Source organism: Pseudochaenichthys georgianus, chromosome 1 (genome assembly GCF_902827115.2).
Source record: "Pseudochaenichthys georgianus chromosome 1, fPseGeo1.2, whole genome shotgun sequence".
NCBI classification, from domain to species: Eukaryota; Metazoa; Chordata; class Actinopteri; order Perciformes; family Channichthyidae; genus Pseudochaenichthys; species Pseudochaenichthys georgianus.
Genome location: NC_047503.1, coordinates 14250598 through 14272903, shown reverse-complemented (window position 1 = coordinate 14272903; position 22306 = coordinate 14250598). Strand labels below are relative to the sequence as shown.

At 45.0% G+C, this 22306-nt stretch overlaps 1 protein-coding gene across 1 annotated transcript in view; it reads left to right on the top strand.

The window, feature by feature from the left end:
• The window catches only part of rgs12b (regulator of G protein signaling 12b), a 64126-nt gene extending 52479 nt beyond the window's left edge, over positions 1–11647 (top strand). The window contains 14 exon segments of the mRNA XM_034089894.1: positions 3173–3342; positions 3431–3523; positions 3864–4007; positions 4679–4861; positions 5165–5315; positions 5448–5542; positions 5781–5993; positions 6734–6807; positions 7294–7420; positions 7499–7595; positions 7693–7763; positions 9173–9329; positions 9723–9979; positions 9981–11647. Of these exon segments, the coding sequence (XP_033945785.1) occupies positions 3173–3342; positions 3431–3523; positions 3864–4007; positions 4679–4861; positions 5165–5315; positions 5448–5542; positions 5781–5993; positions 6734–6807; positions 7294–7420; positions 7499–7595; positions 7693–7763; positions 9173–9329; positions 9723–9979; positions 9981–10343 (2195 nt within the window). The 3' untranslated portion in view covers positions 10344–11647.
• The last annotated feature ends 10659 nt before the right edge of the window (positions 11648–22306 follow it).

Genomic DNA, 22306 nt, shown 5'->3' with positions numbered 1-22306 from the left:
AATAACCGTCAAATAATAATTCAGACAGGGGAGCTCCGCACCCCCTGCCTGCTGCTAGGGGGTGCTGCAGCGCCCTCAGCACCCCCCTTCCCGCGCCCATGATCCCACTCCAGGGGCGGACTGGGAGGAAAAAGTGGCCCGGGGATTCATTGACAGACAGGCCCACTTAATGCGCGGCATGTAACGGCCGGCCGGCGACGAAAGTATGTTTCTTAACAAAAAACCCTATGCCTTTAATGTTATTTTGGACCATTATTCATATAGTAATCACATTACCTGAGCCCTTGAGTTGCCTAGAGCAAAAATAGTTACAGCATATATTTAGTGATTTTAATGTTAACAGATCATTGATGCAATAACATTTGGACCCAATTTGCCTGACTTGATGCATGGAATAAAATATGGGCGTAGGAAGCATCCTCAATGTGGGTGAGACAATTTGACAGGGGGTGTGGGCAGGTGGTGGACCTCACCTCCTCTAGGGGGGTCCGGGGGCATGCTATATTTTTTTAAATGTTGAAGTTAAATGCATCAATCTGGTGCACTTTGAGAGCAAAATTAGGGACTAAATCTATGGCAGTCAGTAGGGGCTTGGACTGTGAGCCATAGGGTCGCCGGTGCAAGTCCCCGACCAGACCTACATTTGGAGTGTGGACTTCTACTTGGAGAGGTCCTAGTTCACCTCCTGCCCTGCCGTGGTGCCCTTGAGCAAGGCACCGGACATCCCCCTTCCCCCCTCACTTCCATTGCTCCCCGGGCGCTTTACAATAGCTGCCCACTGCTCCTAGTGCTAGACTCCTGGTATAGGATGGGTTAAAAGCAGAGAACACATTTCACTATGCGTGCTGTGTGCTCTGCATGTGTGACCATTAAAGAGGGTTTCATCCCTCCCAATTCTTCTTCTTCTTCTTCTTCTTCTTCTTCTTCTTCTTCTTCTTCTTCTTCTTCTTCTTCTTCTTCTTCTTCTTCTTCTTCTTCTTCTACACCCATATAAAACAGAACTGTAAACAGATTTACTTTTTCTTTCAACATTTATTTGAACAGCAAGTGGAGGCAAAAGTGACTGCACCCAAAACAATAAACCTGCTAGCTAACTAGCCTAAACGCAGTTACAGAATGTGGACAACGCGTTCTTCTCCACAGCCGCGCGACCTCTGAGTCAGACGCTACAATACTGTATACTGTATACACAAACTATACAAAAACGTCTTTCCTCTTTGGAGCTTGTTTATCCATCTGTACGCAACTGCCAGCTCGGTCTCTCAGTCACTCACTCCTGATCATTCACTGCGCAGTGACAGCTGCTACGGAGCTGATTTGTGAAAGTGAAACTGATAGATAGAACAAAGGTAGCCTATCAAAACGGCCCAGCCCAGTCGGCCACACCCCACTGGGCTGGGCTGGGCCGAAACACTTACAAATGTGGGCCGGTAGGATTGAGGCAGGATTTTTATTTTTTTTGGCCCTCCGGCCCACACACCGCACCGGCACACCGGGGAAACTCCCGGTATTCCCAATGGCCAGTCCGCCCCTGTCCCACTCTATGGAGACATTCCTACTCAAACCAAAAAATGATGGCCACTCAGACAAGGTAACAGCAGCAGAAATAACCAGTGTTTACCATACAGTGCAACACTCCCAATCATACCGGTCAAATGACTGGTAACAAGCTAGCTCCGACCATTTTTCCATGCATGCGCGGGAAGTCTTCTTCGCTGCTTTTGGTGTATTTTGTGGCAGAAGTACAGCGCCACTTACAGGCCCGGCATATGAACTACAGCGTCTCCCATGTGGACGGACACGTTTCTGGTGCCTATTTTGTGTGGACGAAATACTTGTTTGATAACGATTTCGGTTTGTTTCCGTTATCGTCCTCGTGTGGCTGCAGCAGTCAAATCAAATAGACTGTGAAATACAAGTGCTAGACACAGATAAAGATAACATGTACAAAGGAGCATAAAGTCAACATTTCACCAGTTCTGCCGTGTGGATCTTCAGGGACACTAACAGCTATTAGTGATACTTGTCAAAGGGTATCCTCTTTACAGGCCGTGAATGTAAAGCTGGTTCGGTTTTTTTCACCTTCCAAATATTTGTGTGTGTGTGGTTGTATTTAGGGAGGTGTGTGGTCCAGTGGGTTGTGCGTTGGTATTCGGATCAGGGTTCACACACAGGTTCAAACCCCACTGCAGTCAGCATGTTGTTGTGTCCCTGGGCAAGACGCTTCACCCCAAATTGCTCCTGTGGGGATTGTCCACAGTATTAAGTCGCTTTGGATAAAAGCGTCTAACAAGTGACATGTAATGTCACCATGGCAACATTTGCCCAGAGAGATAACTAACTTGGCAGTAACTTCACCAGAAGTTGTTTTGAGTAAATTGCCAGGTGTTTGTATTTCTTTCATTGGACAGATTGTGTGAGTACTGCAACCGGGCAACACCGTTTAAGATGCATTCACAACAGATTTCTAGTTGAGATAAAAAATGTTAGATTGAGTTTCAAAGGGGGCCTGGTCGAAAGCAAGGGGTTGCAAGCATTGGGGCTATAAATGGTGAATGGGTGATTGGCCCCCTGGCTTCACGGTCCTAGTTCTAATTTACGTTGCGGCTGTCGAGTTCACTATCTTACATAATGCATAGCATGGGAACTTCTTGTGTACTTGGATAAATGAAATAAAACAACAAAAAAGACAAAAATGTGGAGCTTCAAATTCCCCTTAAAACACGGAAAAGACATATCATGGTATATTATCTTATGTCATAACCTGTTGCTTGGACTGTAAAAGTAATAAGAGAGAATGGATCAATCAAATCTCTAATATCAGTATCTGAGGGATAGTACGAGTGAAAGTGTGCTATAGGGGTGTTGTGTTGCAGAGTGAAAGACAAAGCACAGCCCAAACGCATGTGGGTCGGGGAAGTTCATTGGACAGACCGCTACTCTTGCCTTATTAAAGCAGACAAAGAAAAAAACTGTGCGTAACTATCCCTTTAGCTTTAATCATATCACCCACCCAAAACCACCATTGACTATGCTGTAAAAAGAATGGTGATACAAAAAAAAACTGAGATGAGAAAATATGTAATCATTGCACCACCAATAAAGAAGGACAAAGAGTTGTCACTGAAGTCACTTCCAACTATTTGATTTGATGTGTGTTTGTGTTGGACAGAACTAAACAGTGTGGAGCTGCAGGGCTGCAGCAGCGACAACAGTCTGAACAGTAATGCCAGCCTGCCCAGTGTTCAGAGCCACCGGCGCCACACGGAGCGGAGAGTGGCCAGCTGGGCCGTCTGCTTCGAGAGGCTGCTGCAGGACCCTGTGGGGGTCCGCTACTTCTCGGTACTGTAACACACATGGCACATTCACGTTGCGGATATGTTTACATAAATTTGCCAGCTTTTCCTAATTTGTTATGCTTGTGTTGCAGGAGTTCCTAAAGAAAGAGTTCAGCGAGGAGAACATCCTGTTCTGGCAGGCTTGTGAGTTCTTTAGCCACGTGCCTGAGAATGACAAGAAGCAGGTAACTGACATGCAGGACATTGATCACACACATGCTTCCATTTACTCCACAATAATGAGGGAAAATGTTACATGTTAGACGAACATTTCAGCCCCAAAATTACAATTTTTATATGAATTACTCGATTTATCAAGATTCTAATCAATTGTTATTGTTGACCATAGAAGCATGCTAGAATACACTTTCCTTAAGAATCCAAGTTCAGGGCTGTGAAATAGCTATAAAAACGATCATTATTAAGGTGACGTTTTCCTTCAATCAGCTCCTGTAATTCCTCATCTTCTTCTAACTCATTCCTTACTCTCTGTCTTTTTGTTATCTACATATCGACCTTCTCCAGCTCTCTCAGCGCGCCAGGGAGATCTACAACAGCTTCCTGTCCAGTAAAGCCACAACACCGGTCAACATCGATAGTCAAGCCCAACTTGCCGACGACATTCTCAACGCCCCCCGACCTGACATGTTCAAGGAGCAGCAGCTGCAGGTAGCTGATAAACACAAACACTTTTTTATTAAAATCTCGATTGTGATTCTGTTCCAGTATCTGTAGTGACCTCTGACTATCCTTTTGAATGGGAAATGCAAAAAAGCCTATCTCTGAGGGGCAAATGTATTTGCACACACACACACACACACACACACACACACACACACACACACACACACACACACACACACACACACACACACACACACACACACACACACACACACACACACACACACACACACACACACACACACGCAGGGGATGAGCTTCTCCAAAATGCCCTTGGGCGCTGTAAGATATCGCGCCACCATCGGGGGAGCACGGTAGGAAAGTAAGATTCCAAGAAAACACACCTTGTGAATAGGAACGACCCGAAGGGGCTGCTCGTGGGATCTGAGTCTTTATCTTTATTTCTTGCATTAAACATGTTTTTGTCATCCATTTTTACCAGTGCTACTTTTTAGTTTGCAATTCTTAATCCTCTCAAACCATCTTCTTTTCTCCTTTTAATTTACCTTTAGTTTGAAATCCTTATGCCATTGCATGTTGTCCCATCTCTTCTTGTCTTCCATCGCGTTTCCCTCTTTGTTCTGTGTTTGTTCATTCCTTCCTGCATTCTTCTGTTGCCCGCTGATTACTCCTTTCCTTCCTTTTCACCTCTTTAGATCTTTAACCTGATGAAGTTCGACAGCTACACGCGGTTCCTCAAGTCTCTGCTGTACCAGGAGTGTATGCTGGCGGAGGTGGAGGGAAGACCCTTGCCGGACCCTTACCACATCCCCAGCAGCCCCAACTCCAAACACAGCACCACCAGCTCCGACCGCTCCAACCTGTCAACACCCAAGAAGGTAAGATGCAACGCAAAGCCTCCACAAGTATTTTCCATTTGGCTGCGTCTTGTCATTAGTGTTGTGAAATGTTTTTAATGGATAATACAAACTTTTTCAAGATCTGGAATAAGACTGGGCATTGCCACCTAGTGCAAAAGATGATTCAGTCAGGTGTGATAAAAGCACAGCGTTTGGTTTGCCTGTATTTATTTTGGTGTCGTCCCACATCAGGTTTTATTCATCCATTTATCCTCTGCTTGGTTTCTTGTGTTGCCACCTGTGTCCTTGTGTCCTTTGATTGATTTTGTTTGTGTCTTATAGGAGGACAAAAAGAGCAAGTCGGGCAGGTCTTTAAATGATGACTCTAAGGATGATTCAGGAGATCGGAAGAAAGGCTTGTTCTTTTCTTGGTCGCGCAACAGGAGCTTCGGTAAAGGCCCCAAAAAACGAGAGCTGGCCGACTTCAACTACAGTGAGTAGTTTAACACGTTGTTTAACATGTTATTGTTTGTGTAGATTGCCGCATAATTGGAGGGCTATTTTCCAAGTTGAACGTAGAGGTTTGTAGATTTCCCCTTTGGCTGATGTGTGTATTCTCTTTCAGATTTCTCTGGCAGCAATGGTCGCCGTGAGTCCCAGGGCTCGCTGTCTTCAGGAGCCAGTCTGGAGCTGGGGACACCGGGGTCGGGGAAGAATGAGGTCAGTCTGCAATGAAACACCCCCCTCTGATAATTAGTTTAGACATTGCAGTCATAGGCACACAGTCATTCATTTCTTCACTAAGCAGCTTCATCTGCAGCCTCTTCCTTTCAATGGATCTGCTGTAAGAGCATAACAACATTGAGAATAGTAAAATAATGCTTTTTGTTTCTCTTACATTTTTTACTATCACGTTTTCCTCTCCCCCTAACTCTCTGTCTCGGTTTCATTCCTTCAGGTGGATGTTTCCCGCGGTGCAGTCTCGGTGTCAGCAGAGCGTGGGGGGAGCAGCGCCCCCTTGAGGCAGTGTAACATAAGCCTGCCGGACGGCTCATGTTGCTCAGTGCCACTGAGGGCAGGGGTGTCCATCAGGGAGCTGTTGCTGGGCCTCTGTGAGAAGCTCTGCATCAACCTGGCAGCTATAGACCTCTTCTTGGTCGGAGGGGAGAAGGTACAACACAACGTGCACATGCTGCTGACCAAAAGACCTCTCATGGGGGCTTCAAATATTCTTTATACACATGATCAAATAACACAATGAGTCATGCCAAACAAAGTTAAAAGATACATATTCAAAATATTTGGTTTTAACTTGAAAGGGCAATACTTTTTCTTGAAGATACAATAATCTATATTTTGTATACGCACAATAGGTCCAAAGACAATGTGCTATGTGCAGGTGTGAAAGAAGTACTCATGTTATACTATTGTAAGTCACATTCCTGCATTCAAAATCTTAATAAAGTGAAAGTACCAAAGTATTGGCATCAAAATGTATCAAAAGTAGTAGTACTTGTTATGGGTAATGACCCATTTGAGAATAAGTTATATTAAATGACTGGATTATGATTATTCATTCGGTAGCCTGTTTATCAGAGCTGTTAAATGTGGAGCTAATTTTAAGTACTAAATACATACTGCTGCTGGGTATCTGAACATATATTTATATGTCAATGTACATTTTTTGTATTACCTAATAATCTGTAAAGACGCTGGTGACTAACGCTGTCAAATGTAGTGGATTGAAATGTACCACATTTTCTTCGAATCAGTCAGTGGTTCAGAGAGCTGTAATCCTCACATGTTTTATCTTTTGCTGTTCAACAGTCACTGATTGCACTTTAGGGTTTGGCAAATACCTGAACATTTTCCATCATAACTTCTCTCGTATTCTCTGCCTCCCTCCATCAGCCACTTGTGTTAGACCAAGACTGTCTGACGTTGTGCTCGCGGGACCTTCGACTAGAAAAACGCACTCTCTTCAGGTACGTCTATCTTGAGAACAACTATAAGCTTTACAACACTTCAAAGCTGTACTGAGAGTACAACTGACAGAAACAATGCTGATGTGAAACCACCGTTATGCAACTCGGCATTAAGGCTATTGAAGTAAAACAAAAAATGACATTGCCTGGGGATAATTCTGAGAAGAACTTCTGAATTTCCAAGAATAAAGTCATGAATGTATCAGAAAAAAACTTGAGATTCTATCTACGGGAATAATGTGGTATATTCATGAGAACAAAAGCCACTGCAAGAGGGGATCAACCTCATTAGACAAAAGATGCCGCTGGTAAACAGTAAACGCCTCAGAGATATGTTAGTGAGGAGGGAACTATGCCCTTTGCATTTTTTATCCCTTCCTTCCCTGTAATACATTCATATTTTTACCCACAATCCCCCCTAATATATCAGTTGCACAATTAAAACTTATTTTACTGCTACAGAACATTTTCTTTCTTCTTTTCCAGACTCGACTTGGTTCCTATTAACCGCTCTGTGGGCCTAAAAGCAAAACCAACCAAGCCTGTGGCGGAGGTCCTCAGGCCTGTGGTGGCCAAATACGGCCTGCACCTGGCCAACTTAGTGGCACGCATTGTAAGTCCATACTCATTGAGATAGACAGAAAGGCATACAGTCAGCACATGTGATGACGTCATGTTCTGTGTGATGCAGAGTGGGGAGATGGAGCCATTAGATCTCGGTCTTCCTATATCCAACCTGGACGGGCTTCGAGTGGTATTAGATCTTGCAGAAAACACTCCGGCGAAAGGTTAGGAACACACATGCAGTTGCTATCATTAGAACATGTAATGGAGTAGCAAAACACTTGTATATGTATTGCTGTTAAATGTCTTTTCTTCATCCAGCAGACAAACAGAAAGCAGCTCCCTCAAAGAACCTCGTCGCGGCCTCCACCAGCAGAAACCAATCGACAACAGTAAGATCCCCCCCCAGCATCTTATTGCCTGTTTCCTTCTCGCTCTGGAATGTTCCATAACCCACAGAATGTCTCCACTTCCCGGTTGATGATGTCACGCTACTAAGTGTCCCTCTCGCTGTCCTCAATCTCCCATGTCTGTTTGCAACGTGTCACAAATGTGCACAGGTGTATGATATGTGTCTGTCGGCGTTGGGGCTGTGTGTGTTTATTTACTGTATGTGCACTGTCGCTGCGGAGCCCTGTCACACTCTCCAGGTTCCTAATGTTCCATCTGTGTGGTGTGCCTGTGGCCGAATGCGTCGTCAACTTTTCTCTATTGGTTTGCTGGTTCTCTTTCTTCCATAACGAGCCAAGAGGCAGGGCCATCAGAGCCCAGCCTGCCGCAGCGTTGGCTGGGTCTCCAAGCCTCACACGCCCCCTCTGTGCACTTGGAAAGCTCTTCTTCGTTGGTGGTGGCAGTAGAACTGTAGAATGCTGTGCGGGGTTTTCTTGTTATGATTGTGGCTTCAAAGTAATATTTTACCGCCAAAATGATCATTTGCACTTTCAAATACTCACCCTGTGTTACCTTGAATAATAATAACTTTTCATGCATGTCTCAAAAATAAAGAATGCAAAAACAGATTTTCTTTTAAATAAATGAACGTAAACGTGGTGTAACAATAGCTCAATGATATCAAAACAACTTTAGCAACTCTTGCGAAACTGTACTTCGGACTCACATGGAAAAACACGAGTTGAGTGTCAGTTAGTAAAGGATCCTTTATTTATAGCTCGACTGTTGTTAAAAGTGACGCCCATACCTCCATTGATCAACAGTTTACACAAAATAAATGAAGGTAACCCTGGGTGAGTAATTGGTATACAAATGATCATTTTGGGGGTGAAGTATTCTTTTAACCTGGTTGGTGGCCATCTGTAAAGGTCATGCATTGCTTTGTTGGTTGATTATTTATAGATTTTTGAAAATGCTAGTTGTATCCCACTTGAAGGGCAGTAGCTTTAGGAAGTAGGAAGTTGGTTCCTCTGGTGTTGTGGGGTGTTGTACTGTTAGCCTACCTGTTGGTGATGCTTAGCACACAGTGTTAAGCATTGTGCTTGTCTGAATGGAACATCCCATCTGTCTTTCTATAAGAATCTAATATAGATATATGTTTTACTAGAATTACTCTATACATGTCATTGATGATGAATCACACAAACCAAATTCATTATCCATTTAATTGTCCAAATCAAAAACGTCTGCCCCTTCCCCCTGTTAAATTGTTCTCATTGACCCTTTATCACCCTCCCCACCGTCAGTAGCACTAGTCCCCACCGTGTTGTCATTACTTGCGCCCGTACTTGTACCATCCTCACTTACCAGGGCTCTAACAGCCCCCTCCGCTCTCCTTGTGGCCCTCCAGGGGGAGGACAGGCCGTCAGGGAAAGCCGGTTCAGCCCGCCCCCATGGGGAAAACGGCCCTGACACAGGCAGCCAGCCCTTACCCAACCACTCTGTCTCTCTCCATAAGGCTCCGGAGAAAAGAAAGCAGAAAAAGATTAATATAGACGAAGCTGAAGGTAAAGACTGAACGACCTCCATCTCTCTCTCTGTCTCTTTTGTTTCCGTAGCTTGGTTGCTGTGATCACACTAACCCTTTGGCCTGTCTGCCGTGTAGACGCAGCACCTTCCAAAGCTAGCTACATGTAGCACAGTCACCTCTGCTCACACTGAATGTAGCTTTGACTTGTCTAACTAATTAATACAAACCCTCTGCTGCATGCTTTCTCAATTACAAGTGTTTTCAAGATGTTAATGTGGGAGATTATTCATTTGTGTGTGTGTGTGTGTGTGTGTGTGTGTGTGTGTGTGTGTGTGTGTGTGTGTGTGTGTGTGTGTGTGTGTGTGTGTGTGTGTGTGTGTGTGTGTGTGTGTGTGTGTGTGTGTGTGTGTGTGTGTGTGTGTGTCCGCAGAGTTCTTCGACCTCATATCCAAAGCTCAGAGCAACCGAGCAGACGACCAGCGAGGCCTGCTAAACAAAAGCGACCTGCAGCTCCCAGACTTTCTGCGCTTGTCGCCGGTGACAACCAACCGGGCCGCGCCTCCTCCCTACGACACTGAGCCCAGTTGCTCCACCCCTCACACCCGTAACCCCAACAACGGCAGCCTCCCCAGCAGCGGTCGCAGGGGCAATAAGGCCAATAGCAATGACAGGGGACGAGGAGGAGGCGGGGGGGGGCGACGGCCACTTGCTCAACGCGAGCCATCAGTCCCAGAGCTTGGACTCCACGCTGGGAACTGAGAGCGGAGGGGGGAGGAAAGGCAGGCCACCCCCTCCGTTTCCTGGCACCGTCTCCCCCATCCACCCGTCCACCCAGGGGGCCCAGCCTGCTCTCCTCCAGGACTCCAGGGAAGAATCTGTCCAGATGCTGGAGGAGGACACGCTGTCCGACCTGACTCTGGTGGGAGAGGGGGACATTGACAGCCCCTGCCTCACCTACGTCACTCCCTCGGCCCTCCAGTGCAAACCCCACCCCCGACCCCAACAGCAAGCACAGGACGGGCGGCCTAGCTCAGGTACTTCCCCGGTGTGAAAAACCTTTGAACTTTCACCTCTCCCTTTACCTGACTGTAGGACAGGACCCTCGACAAAGTCGGTTTGAAGTTCTTTGTCAGTCACACTTGGCCCAGAATGCATCCAGGTCTCCTCCCTTTATTTCATAATTCAATTAAAGTGACAGAACGTGTAAAGTAAAATACATTAAGTAATGTAAAAGACTGAGCTTTTATCACAGGCCTTAGAAATGAGTGTTAATTAGTTAAAACCAAGGCTATAGTGATAAGCTACGGCCAGCATCTACTGAGAGTCAACAGCAGCCTGAAGATAAACCAGCTCAGACACAGAAAGCGAGGAGAGGTGGATGCATTGGGCTCGGACTGAACTTGTCCAGACATTTCCCTTCTGTGTGGTCTGTCTCTGCGTGAACCTTTGAGCGGAGTTGCTGTGGATTTCTTTCTGGAGACGTTAGCTCGAGGACATGCTCAGGACAAACCGGCGACGACCAGTGCCAAACTGTCTACTCCCCCCCCCCCCCCCCCTCCAGTGTACAGAATCTAACAATGCACTTTAGCCAATTACAAACAACACATCTTTTCACATGTTTCTAAAACTTTTTCTCCCTGCTTTTTATTATTTTATCATGAAAACATCTGATCAGAGCGTTTGCTAACAAACACCAGCTGTTCCAAATTGTGCGTGACCCACATATTAGTTTCCAATGCTTTGGAGCACACTGCATACTGACACAGCTGGCCTGCCCCCATAAATACAAACACAGGAACACACACATCTGCTCAGCTGTTTCTTCACGGACACAGTACACTCTGTGTCTCCAGCGCCGTTCGCTCACCTCAGGCATTTCTCGTGTCACCCATGAAAACGGACTGCAGCGAGAGCGCACACATGGAATATCGCTCTCTGGAGAAGGTGACCCAGCAGCGTGTGCACTGACTGTACAAAGGCAGTTTGCATCTCCATTCCTCTTCTTGCACTACATCACACTGCAGCACACATGTTCTGTCGAGCAATTCAACAGTGTCTGGAAAAACACGTCAAACTGTTTCAAAACACTCTTACTTTGCTATATTCTCAAGAAGACATTAATTTATCCCACATCCTTTTTCATTTTTACAACCTTTCAGTTAAAAGTATTAATTTGTACATAGTCATCTTTGTGAATTCACAATTTGTTGCCGTAGTCATTGTTGGATCGCAGTGCAGCCATGCTGTTTAGAATAGTGATACATTCTCCTCTCTTCTGTTCAGTTGACTGTACTCTCTGTAAATAGATCAAATAAATGTTATAACGACGAACTCTCTCTGTAGAGCCTCATGTGAGCAGCCTCCTTTCTTTTTTTAGACTTTTCACAATATCCATTCTTCTCACTTCATTTGCCATCACTACGACATCACTCCTCACTACTTCTGTGCTTGAAGGCTTTGAGCTGCTTGCTATTTTTAATGTCAAACACCATTGGAATAGCCAGAAGTGACTTCTGATGTAAAGTTTTGAGTTACTTCTTACCTTTTTAATACCAATCTCTCTTAGGAACTCTATGTCAAGAACACAGTCAAGTTCTAAATAGGGGAAACGACTGAAATAAAGAAAAAAGCAACAACTTTCAAAAATAATGTTCTGGCCAGATAGAGAATAAGAGCGTCCATCTCTGCACTCAAATATTATTCTTCATGAACAATTGTGTGACGTGTTGTTTTGTACATCAGGTACACCTCCTCAGTCTCTCAAATGTTCCACTGTAGTTGGATGATTTTGCAACTAAGAATTAGTTAGGTATTCCTTTGTACTTTTACTTGTGTAAGATTTTCAAATATTGACTTTTAACTTGTAAGTAAGTTTAACATTGTTTTGCAACATTTACTCGACGGGAGTCTGAAAACTGAAACTTCACTAAAATCTCAGGTTATCAGACTCAAGTGCTATGCATGGGTTCCCCTCTGCTCAACGCCTTGTTAGGCCAGCTTTGTCATACTTTGGAAGCCTACAAAGAAAACTAGCTTCTGTTTCTTACTCGTCCTCACTCACACACACACACACACACACACACACACACACACACACACACACACACACACACACACACACACACACACATGCTTATTTAAACTTCACACGTACGTGCTCATGCTCACCTACAAACACAGAGCATTACAATATTTGTGTCTTTTGAATCACATTACTTTTCTTATTCTTTAGCTGCTTTCATGCAAATTTCAACCACATATGATTTAGTTATTGTTTCCTCAGAGTCTGACATGTGTCAACAGCAGCAACTGTATTTATAGTCCATAGTGTAGTGATCACTGTTTATCATAATTCACTCATGGAACTACAGGTTGGGGGTATTGTTCCGCACGGACACACATGTTGACTGTACCTCCTGTGTGCCTACTGTGTGCCCTCCTTTCTCTTCTCCCCTTCTCTTCCCGGACTGCAACCGGACAACATGTGATTTTCTGCTGCTCAATACACTGACATAGAACAACATCTAGGTTTTGCCTGACTGATTTCGGGACAAAAAACAAGGATCTGTTTCTTTCAGGACGGTGGATACGGGAATAATCTCCTGTCTAGTGTCTGGTGATGAAGGACAAAGAAGAGCTTTGTGACAACTGTAAAATTATTGTTGGACACTTGAGTAAAATCCATTTTGAGTACAGTAAACCAATCTCTTCTTCTTCTTCTTCTTCTTCGTGTAATTCCTGTTTTCATGCTCAAGGAAACAATGCGTTATCTGAATGTAGCTGTAATTGCATGGGAAACCATTGTTCACACAAGCCGTTTCTATGGATACAGTTGGAGTTTTAGTGCTTCAGTTCACTGGCTCTTGTTGGGACCGTTGCCCAATCCCACTGCTTCAGAACATTTAGCTTCTCATCTCAAATGCAGTGGCGTAACTATCGACGGTGCAGCCGGTGCAACGCACCGGGGCCCAGAGCCGGCAAGGGGCCCATGCAAAAAAATAAATATTTGCACCAGGGCCAATCACAACCTTGTTACGCCACTGCTCAAATGGCTCCATCTGCTGATGGGAGAAGTAATACAAAATGATTGGTTGAAAATAAGTAGTAATTTCAACATCAGGTACTTAACTATGAGAGTGACTAAGCAAGAGAAGTTTACATTTGCACTTTTATAGCACTTAAATCGATAGTTACGTCTGTAACTACGGTTCTATGAGTCCCGGATGACCGGCAGAGGTGGTGCTTTAGCACTGGATATGTCCATCGCACGCATGCGCAGCTCGAGTACCAATAACAACAAAGTCACCTGTGACCCACGTGACACCGGCTATATCTGCCTATACTCTGCCGGTCATCCGGGACTCAAAGAACCGTAGTTACATAATATGTGTTATTGTTGAGTAAATAACAGTGTGTTATTTAGAAAAGAATAACAAATTAGAAGGAAAAAAAGATTTAAAAAAATACAGATTTCAGTATTCTGAGGCTCTGAGCCCCATTTATTTTCCTCGCGAATGGCAAAAAAAATCCGACATTATACGATTTAAAATAAAAATAATAATCGTGGCTTGATATTGAGTAAGAACATGTTTTTATGAACCACACAGCTTCCGGTCTTCCAAGATCCGACCGGACAAAAAGACATGGTGCAGAAATGAAACATACTACCAATAGAAATACATTGCTTTTAAAATCGTTCTGTGTGACACGAAAAAAAGGGGGAAATGGTGTTGGTGAACACGAATCAATAGATTAAATGTCGTGACTATAACGGCCCCTACACACGGCGGTGTGCGTTGTCGCTTGTCAAGCACACGGTTTGATTGGCTAGAGCTTGTACTGGCATACAGTATGATTTGATTGGCTGACGCCTCCGTCGAGGCGTCAAAAGTAGAACATTGCTCTACTTTTGCAGCGAGCACCACGAGAGAAGCTACACTTTGCTCCCACATTGCAGTTCGGCGAATCGTGACGTCACCCCATTCAAAATGAATGGGCAGAAGCGTTGAAGCAGCAACGCACGCCGCGGTGTGTAGGGGCCGTAAGACGCAGCGTCCACACGGCGGCGTGCGTTGAAGCTTGCCGGTGAGTTTGTCTGAAACTCGACCAACAACCAATCACATGAGTGTCCCGCCCCGGACACACAATCAAGCGGTTTGATTGGCTAGAGCTTGTACTGGCATATGATTTGATTGGCTGACGCTTCTGCAGAGGCTTCAAAAGTTGAACATTGCTCAACTTTTGATGCGAGCAAAGCTCCCACAATGCAGTTCGGCAAAGTGTGACTGTGACGTTACCCCATTCAAAGTGAATGGGCAGAAGCGTTGAAGCTTCAAGGCACGGTGCCGTGTGGATGGGCCAACACGAAATGCCGTGAGACTGGGTTGCTCTGCAAGGTTGTTTTAAGCTAACATCAGCATGCTAACAGGCTTACAGGGAAAATGCCTTATTTACATGCGAACATGTTGATGTTTGGTATGGTTAGTATAGTGTTTCCTCAGTTAGCTTAGATTTTTAGCATTCTAATATTTGCTTTGGGAAAATGTGAAACTATTTGTGAAATATTGCAGTACTAGATACAAACCTTGCCTGTGTTGATACAGAGAGGCCGTTCATAGGATGCTCTGCGAAAACGGATGATAAATTCTGCAGGAAAAGTTGCTATTTGCATTTGCACAACTGCCAACATAGTAAATTCACAATAAAAAAACTGGATCAAAAAGGGAATCTGAAGAAACACTAAAAAATAAATACCAGGGAGGCATTTGACAGATGAGGGAAATGTTGCTAATAGCTTAGCCTACTGCTAACCATAGCCAAAGACTCACAGTTGTGGCTAATGAAGTTCTTCTTTAGAGCCTCTAATAACAGTATGTGAAAGGGCTTTACAAGTTAACAAAGAATTGCCACTTAATAAAGGCATGTACCTCACACTCATGATCGGGATGATGATTGGTACTGTCACATTGCTATCAAACATGTGCATGTCCCCATGCTCGGCATGACGGAGAAGCTTTTTTCAAATTATGGCATATTTTTTTTACCTTTTCCCGAACATATATGCCTACATCTGCTTTAAGGCATCCTCAAAGTTATTTCAAGTCTTCCTGTCTGAACCCAATTTCATGCCAATCTATCCAATGGAAACTTCAGTCTGCAGCAATACTGTCTGACATTGCCATCCATGGGGCAGGCAGCTAGCATTACAATTAAATGAAACCCTGGAATGAGAACAGCAGGGAGAGCTTTTATATCCATCATCCAACATCCACTATTCTTTACTTTCACTGACATTGACATTGACACTTGTTACAGCAGGTAGAACCAAAAACATCAACAATGGCTGAGTGTATATCATTATTAATAATAATTACGCCTAGGCTTTTCCTGCTGTGGCATGCACATTTCTACCATAAGAAATACCTGTTGTTGGTTCATTCTGAATGAGACGAAGGAATTCAATATCAATTAAATAACACATCAGCAGATAAAGCAACAAGTTTAGTAATTAATAAAATAAAGGCTACCTAAAAGTAAGACTATTAATCTCTCTTTCTCTTAGCCAGTAGATGGCAGCAGGCTGTATTGAGATGGACACACACAGACCATGTAATACATCACTTCAGGGGACATTACATTGATTTACATGCATTTCCTGGAGGCTTATCCTAACCTTAACCACAACCAACACATGCCTATCTCTTAACCTTACCCTAATCCTAATCCTAAACCTAACCAAGTCTTCACCCTAAAATTAATGATCCCCCTTATGAGGACCTCCAATTTGTCCCCATAAGGGAGGCGAGTCCCCACACGTGACTGTGTAAACAGATTTAGGTCCCCACATGTATAGTAATACTAGGCCACACACACACACACACACACACACACACACACACACACACACACACACACACACACACACACACACACACACACACACACACACACACACACACACACACACACACACACACACACACACACACTGAACACTGTCATAGCCAAGAGCCAGTATGGGAATATCTGACAGATCCACTTAGTTTCCTGCTGTCTCCCATCCCTTCGGGTGTGTGTGTGTGTGTTTTGACAGAATGTCTTTTATTTTCTTAATTTCTCTACACACACACACACACACACACACACACACACACACACACACACACACGCACACGCACACGCACACGCACACGCACACGCACACACACACACACACACACACACACACCGTGGGATGAAGATATCCTCTAGCTTTCGTCTGGCTGTTCTTGTATTTGTAATTATACTTCTCACTGCACCACAGACACAAGCATTTTGCTCTTATTGTGTGTTTCCCGTGAGTGATTTCTTCCCTGCATGTTGGATGTTTTGCAGTGCCGGTGAGTGCTTTGTCATTTATTTTATTTGTCATTTCTTATATTTCCACCGTCTGTTTGTCTCTCTTTTTTAAATCAGCCTCTTCTTCCTCAGGTAAAGACAGAAACAGATCGAGAGACAGGGAAAGAGGCAGAGGAGGAGGAGGAGGAGGTTTCAAAATGCCCAACAGAAGAACGATACCTTCAAACCCAACCCCTCCCTCTCCTCCTCCTCTTCCTCCCCCACGGCCTCCTATTCGTTCACGTCACAAATCCAAGTCACCTTCATCCCGCTCTCACCACTCGACACCAAAACGAGTGTTGGATTTGGACAACATCAGGGCCACGACTGACAAAGAGGACAGCAGGCGAGCCCAAAAAGGGCCCCGAGACCTGCAGGGCTCTCGGGGCTCAGAGCTGGACAGGAAGTGGGAGGGTGTGGCCTTGGAGCTGCGTTGCCGTGGCAGCAGGATGAGGTCTGCAGTGTACCAGACTTCAGACTTGCCCTCCATGGTCCCAGCCCGGAGACAGATGGAGCAGAGCGAGGGCAAAGGGCAGAGAGACCGCAGTAAATTAAAAGCCACCTTCGTTTGAGGAGCCGACACTAAGGTGACTCACTCTGTCTGGCCTGATGATGTCGTCTCCGACCGGCAGCTGAGACACTGTAAAGGTTTCAAGTGGATGCTCAGTGTCAACGAATGTGCAGCTGCCAGACTGAACACCAGGGCTGCTATTAGACAGACTGACATAATCAACGGCTGTGTCCCAATTCCATGTTATCGTTCTCAGGATGGTGGAGTATTTAAAAACAACATGTAAGACTTGTACTTTGAGTGTTTCAAGAAAAACTGCTGCTAATTGTGTAGTGGAATTGGCATTTGGCGTACCAAGGGAACAGGCATGTTGATATTTTGAAGCTCATGTTTTGAATGATAAAGTATAGTATATTTTTATTTGATATGTTTACCTATTAAAAGATTATCTACAGGTTCATAATTTGCACAGAGAGAATGTAGTACATATTTGGGACACAGCAATGCACTTCCTGTTTTCCCGTGCGGGAGAATACTTGCAACAGAAGTTATTTTGTTATATATCTTAAAATAAATCTGTAGCTCCAGAGATGTATTGTTGCTCTTCCCTAAAGTTGGAGCACTTGCAAATAGTCAAGCAGTAGCTGAAATATTCTGACTTTCAGTCCTCAGTGTGGGTCAAGCTCTTGAAATGTTGGATCCTATATTTCCCCTAATGCAATGTTACGGAATCATTTGTTATACCTTCTCTTACCAGTACACACTTACATCTTTAAAGCTTGCAATGCAGACTTGGACAGTGTTCAACCAAAAGACTGTACCAAACTCCTCCAGAGCCATAGAGGACATTTGCAGCTGCTCTCACAAACATGACAACATAATAAAAACTGCAGCAGTATTAAAAACAGTTAAAATACTTTTTTGCATAAACCGTGTAATATGTCATCCTGAAGAACAATCAAATATGAACAATTTGAAGACTTTGTCAGCTGTCTGCTGCAGTTCACAGGCGAGGAAACATTCTTGTGAGAAGCGTTCTTGTGACGTGCACAGGTACGGGCTGATGTTGCCCGGGCAATGGCCCTTTTGAACTTTTTGTCTGACCTGCCCCTCTGTTTTTCTGTTGTGGCCTATGGTTGTGGCCGAATAAACATGATAAGCCCACAATTACATTACATTGCATTTAGCTGACGCTTTTATCCAAAGCGACTTACAATAAGTGCGTTCGACCAACAAAATACCAACTTGAAGAAAACATAATCATATAAGTACATCAGGCTTCATAGAGCTAAAACATTTCAAGTGCTACTCACCTGGCTTTAGGTAAGCCAGTCCTTTATTAGTATATAAGTGTTTGTGTTTTTGTTAATAGTTCTATCGCTCGAAGTGGAGTCGAAAGAGATGAGTTTTCAGTCTGCGCCGGAAGATGTGTGAGCTATCTGCTGTCCTGATGTCAATGGGGAGCTCATTCCACCATTTTGGAGCCAGGATAGCAAACCCACGTGTTTTTGCTGATGGGAACGTGGGTCCCCTTCGCAGTGAGGGTGCAGCGAGCCGTTTGGCTGATGCAGAGCGGAGTGCACGTGCTGGGGTGTACGGTTTAACCATGTCCTGGATGTAGGAAGGGCCAGATCCATTCGCAGCATGGTACGCAAGTACCAGTGTCTTGAAGTGAATTCTAGCAGTTACCGGAAGCCAGTGGAGGGAGCGGAGGAGCGGCGTGGTGTGGGAACATTTAGGAAGGTTGAAGACCAGACGAGCCGCTGCATTCTGGATGAGCTGCAGAGGTCGGATGGCACATGCAGGTAGACCAGCCAGGAGGGAGTTGCAGTAGTCTAGGCGTGAGATGACGAGAGCCTGGACCAGAACCTGCGTCGCTTTCTGGGTCAGCTGGGGACGTATCCTCCTGATGTTGTAAGCGTGTATCTGCAGCCAGCGGGTTGTAGCAGCTATGTTTGCAGTGAAGGACAGGTTGTTATCTAGGGTCACACCCAGATTCCTTGCAGTCTGAGTCGGGGAAACAACAGAGGTGCCGATGTTGATTGTTAGGTCCAGAGTGGGACAATCTTTTCCCAGAAGGAAAAGCAGTTCAGTCTTGTCAAGGTTGAGCTTGAGGTGATGAGCAGACATCCACTGAGAGATGTCAGCTAGACAAGCAGAGATGCGTGCGACGACCTGGTCTCTGAGCGGGGAAAGGACAGAATTAATTGGGTGTCATCAGCGTAGCAGTGGTATGAAAAACCATGCGGGCTAATGACAGATCCGAGCGAGTTTGTGTACAGGGAGAAGAGGAGGGGACCAAGAACAGAGCCCTGAGGGACCCTGTGAAGCTGACAATTGAGCGGCCCGACCAAGCAAGGAGGCAGAGGCAGAACGTCCAAAATTATAACCCGGTGTGGGCATTTATTAAACTCGAGCACGGGAAACAGCCCCAATCTTGCTGTTCCCGTGCGAACAGTCACCAGCCACAAGGATCTCACACACACTACCAGCCTAACAAGAAAACAGCACCTAAATACACACACAGACTAACAAGACACAGGTGGGGGGGGGGAGGAGACAACACAGGGCACCAGGTGCACACAATCAGCAACAGACATGGCGAAAGGGGAACACTTTTCAGAATAAAACCAGGAAACAGAGACAGACAAACTAGTTACATAAATTACATATATTCCCATGCTTCCTGTGCAATGTTTTTAGTGCTATATTACCCGTAACGGAGGCCGAGATCTATGGGCCCAGAGATCACCTCTGTTACAGACCCCTGTAGTTAATTGACAAGGGTCGGACTCGGACCCTCTCCAAGTTACCCTGTAGGTGCGGTCTTTGAGGTATGAGTGCAGAGTGAAAGTGCAGAGCCTGAAACTCCAAGTTCTTGGAGAGTGCGAAGGAGGATCTGATGGTTCACCGTGTCGAATGCAGCAGACAGGTCCAACAGGATGATGACAGAGGAGAGGGAGGCTGCTTTAGCAGTGTGCAGTTCCTCAGTGACAGCAATGAGGGCAGTTTCTGTGGAGTGACCTGCCTTGAAACCAGACTGGTACGGATCCAGAAGGTTGTTCTGATGGAGATAACAGGAGAGTTGTTTAAAGACAGCGCGTTCAAGTGTTTTAGACAGGAACGGGAGGAGAGAGACAGGCCTGTAGTTTATAACACCAGACGGGTTGAGAGTGGGTTTCTTAGGGTCCAGAGGACAGGTGGTAGGGCGGGCAGAGGTAATGAGGGTAAGAACCTCACTTGCAGAGAGAGGGGAAAAGGAGGTCAGTGTGTGGGTGGAAGGAGGGTCTGGTGACCCAGCGGTGAGTAAAGGTGAGTCAGAAAAAGAAGAGCAAATATCATCAACCTTTTTTTCAAAGTTAACAAAGTCGCTTGACAGAAGTGAGGAGGGGGGAGGGGCTTTGGGGGGGTCCAAGAGGGTGGAGAAGATCGAAAATAGTTTTTTAGGATTGGAATAGGAAGATTGGATCTTATCTTGAAAGAAAGTGCTTTTTGCCTGAAAGATTGAAGCAGAGAAAGAGGAGAGGAGAGCCTGATAGGTTAGGAGGTCGTCATGGTGTTTAGATTTCCACCGTTTCCGCTCTGCTGCCCGAAGGACGGTTCTATTAGCACGCAGTGCACCATTTAGCCAGGGAGCAGGAGGGGACTGACGAGCCTGCCGAGATGTGAGAGGACAGAGAGAGTCCAGAGAGGAAGAGAGAGTAGAGAGGAGAGTTTCTGCAGCAGAGTTTGGAGGCAGGAGTTGGAACGAGTCAGAGGAAGGGAGGGCTGAGAGCACCGATGAGGCAAAGGTAGAGGGGGAGAGGGAACGAAGGTTACGGCGGACAGGTGCAGGATGAGAAGAGATTAGTTTATGTTTGGAAAGGGGTAGAGAGAATGAAATGAAGAAGTGATCGGAGGTGTGGAGCGGGTTTACAGAGAGGTTAGAAATAGCGCAGTGCCTTGAGAATATGAGATCAAGGACATTGCCAGCTTTATGAGTTGGTGGGGATGAAGACAGTGAGAAAGCAAAGGCGGTTAACAGAGATGTTAGTTCGTCTATCTTCCCTGTCTGGAGGTTGAAGTCTCCGAGAAGTACAGCGGGAGGGCCAGTTTCAGGGATGTGTGAGAGGAGATTATCTAATTCCTCCAAGAAGTCCCCCAAGGCGCCTGGTGGATGGTAGAGAACAACAATGGTTCATTGTATAGGATGGGTTACTGTGACGGTATGGAATTCAAAGGTGGAAGGAGTGATTGTCGAGTCTCGCTGCGATAAAACACACCTTGTCAGCGCTGTCATCTGCCCCCAATCACGTGACTTTGTTTACAATCTGACAGCTGAAAAGCAAAGGAAAGCCCTCCGAGTCCGGTCCGGCCTCATATGGCTATGGTGATCATGTGCCTGCCTGGCTTTGGTCGCCAATCCTCGGGTCAATCTGTCCCCGGAAATGTCCCCGTTTTTAAATATGCTTTTATTGATTTTGAGTTTTCTCATGGCAGTTAGAGTATAGGGGACAAACCAGGGGACTTTACTTCCTTTTGACACCGTCAGTTATTTTTTTTAAAACACCTAAATATACATGTTATTGTGCTTCTGTCTTTCTGTGTCTTCTCATCTGCTCCATAAACTCCCTCACCGCTCTCTCTCTTTTCTTGAACGCCCTCTCTCATATACGGGAGAACACTTCACTGCCCCGCTTCATAGGATTTCTGCCATGTCTCAACTTAAGTTTGACCATCTCTGTTATTAAGTTATGGAATACTAAATAAATAAGTAATTAGATAGCCTACCTTACCGTTACTGCGCTCATAAAGAATGATAAGAATAAGAATAATGCGTATTGAACTGGTTTAATCAATTAGTGAGTTTATTTAAGGTAAATTAAAACAGAATTATCCGCATTTTGTCTTTAATAGTTACAACATTAGTTATGTTAATGAGATATGGACCGCAAAACAAAAAATGGCCCTGGTTTTCATTTTTTTATAAAAAGTTTTCGGGGGGCTGGGGGGGAGGCCCTTTTTCTAGTTTAGAGCAATAGCCCCTCCAAATGTCTGGCACGTCCATGCTCCTGAACCTTGACAGTAAAGACTTACCAGTCGATAAGTTCCTTGATGAAAAACATTGAAAGGATTGTTAGTATTTT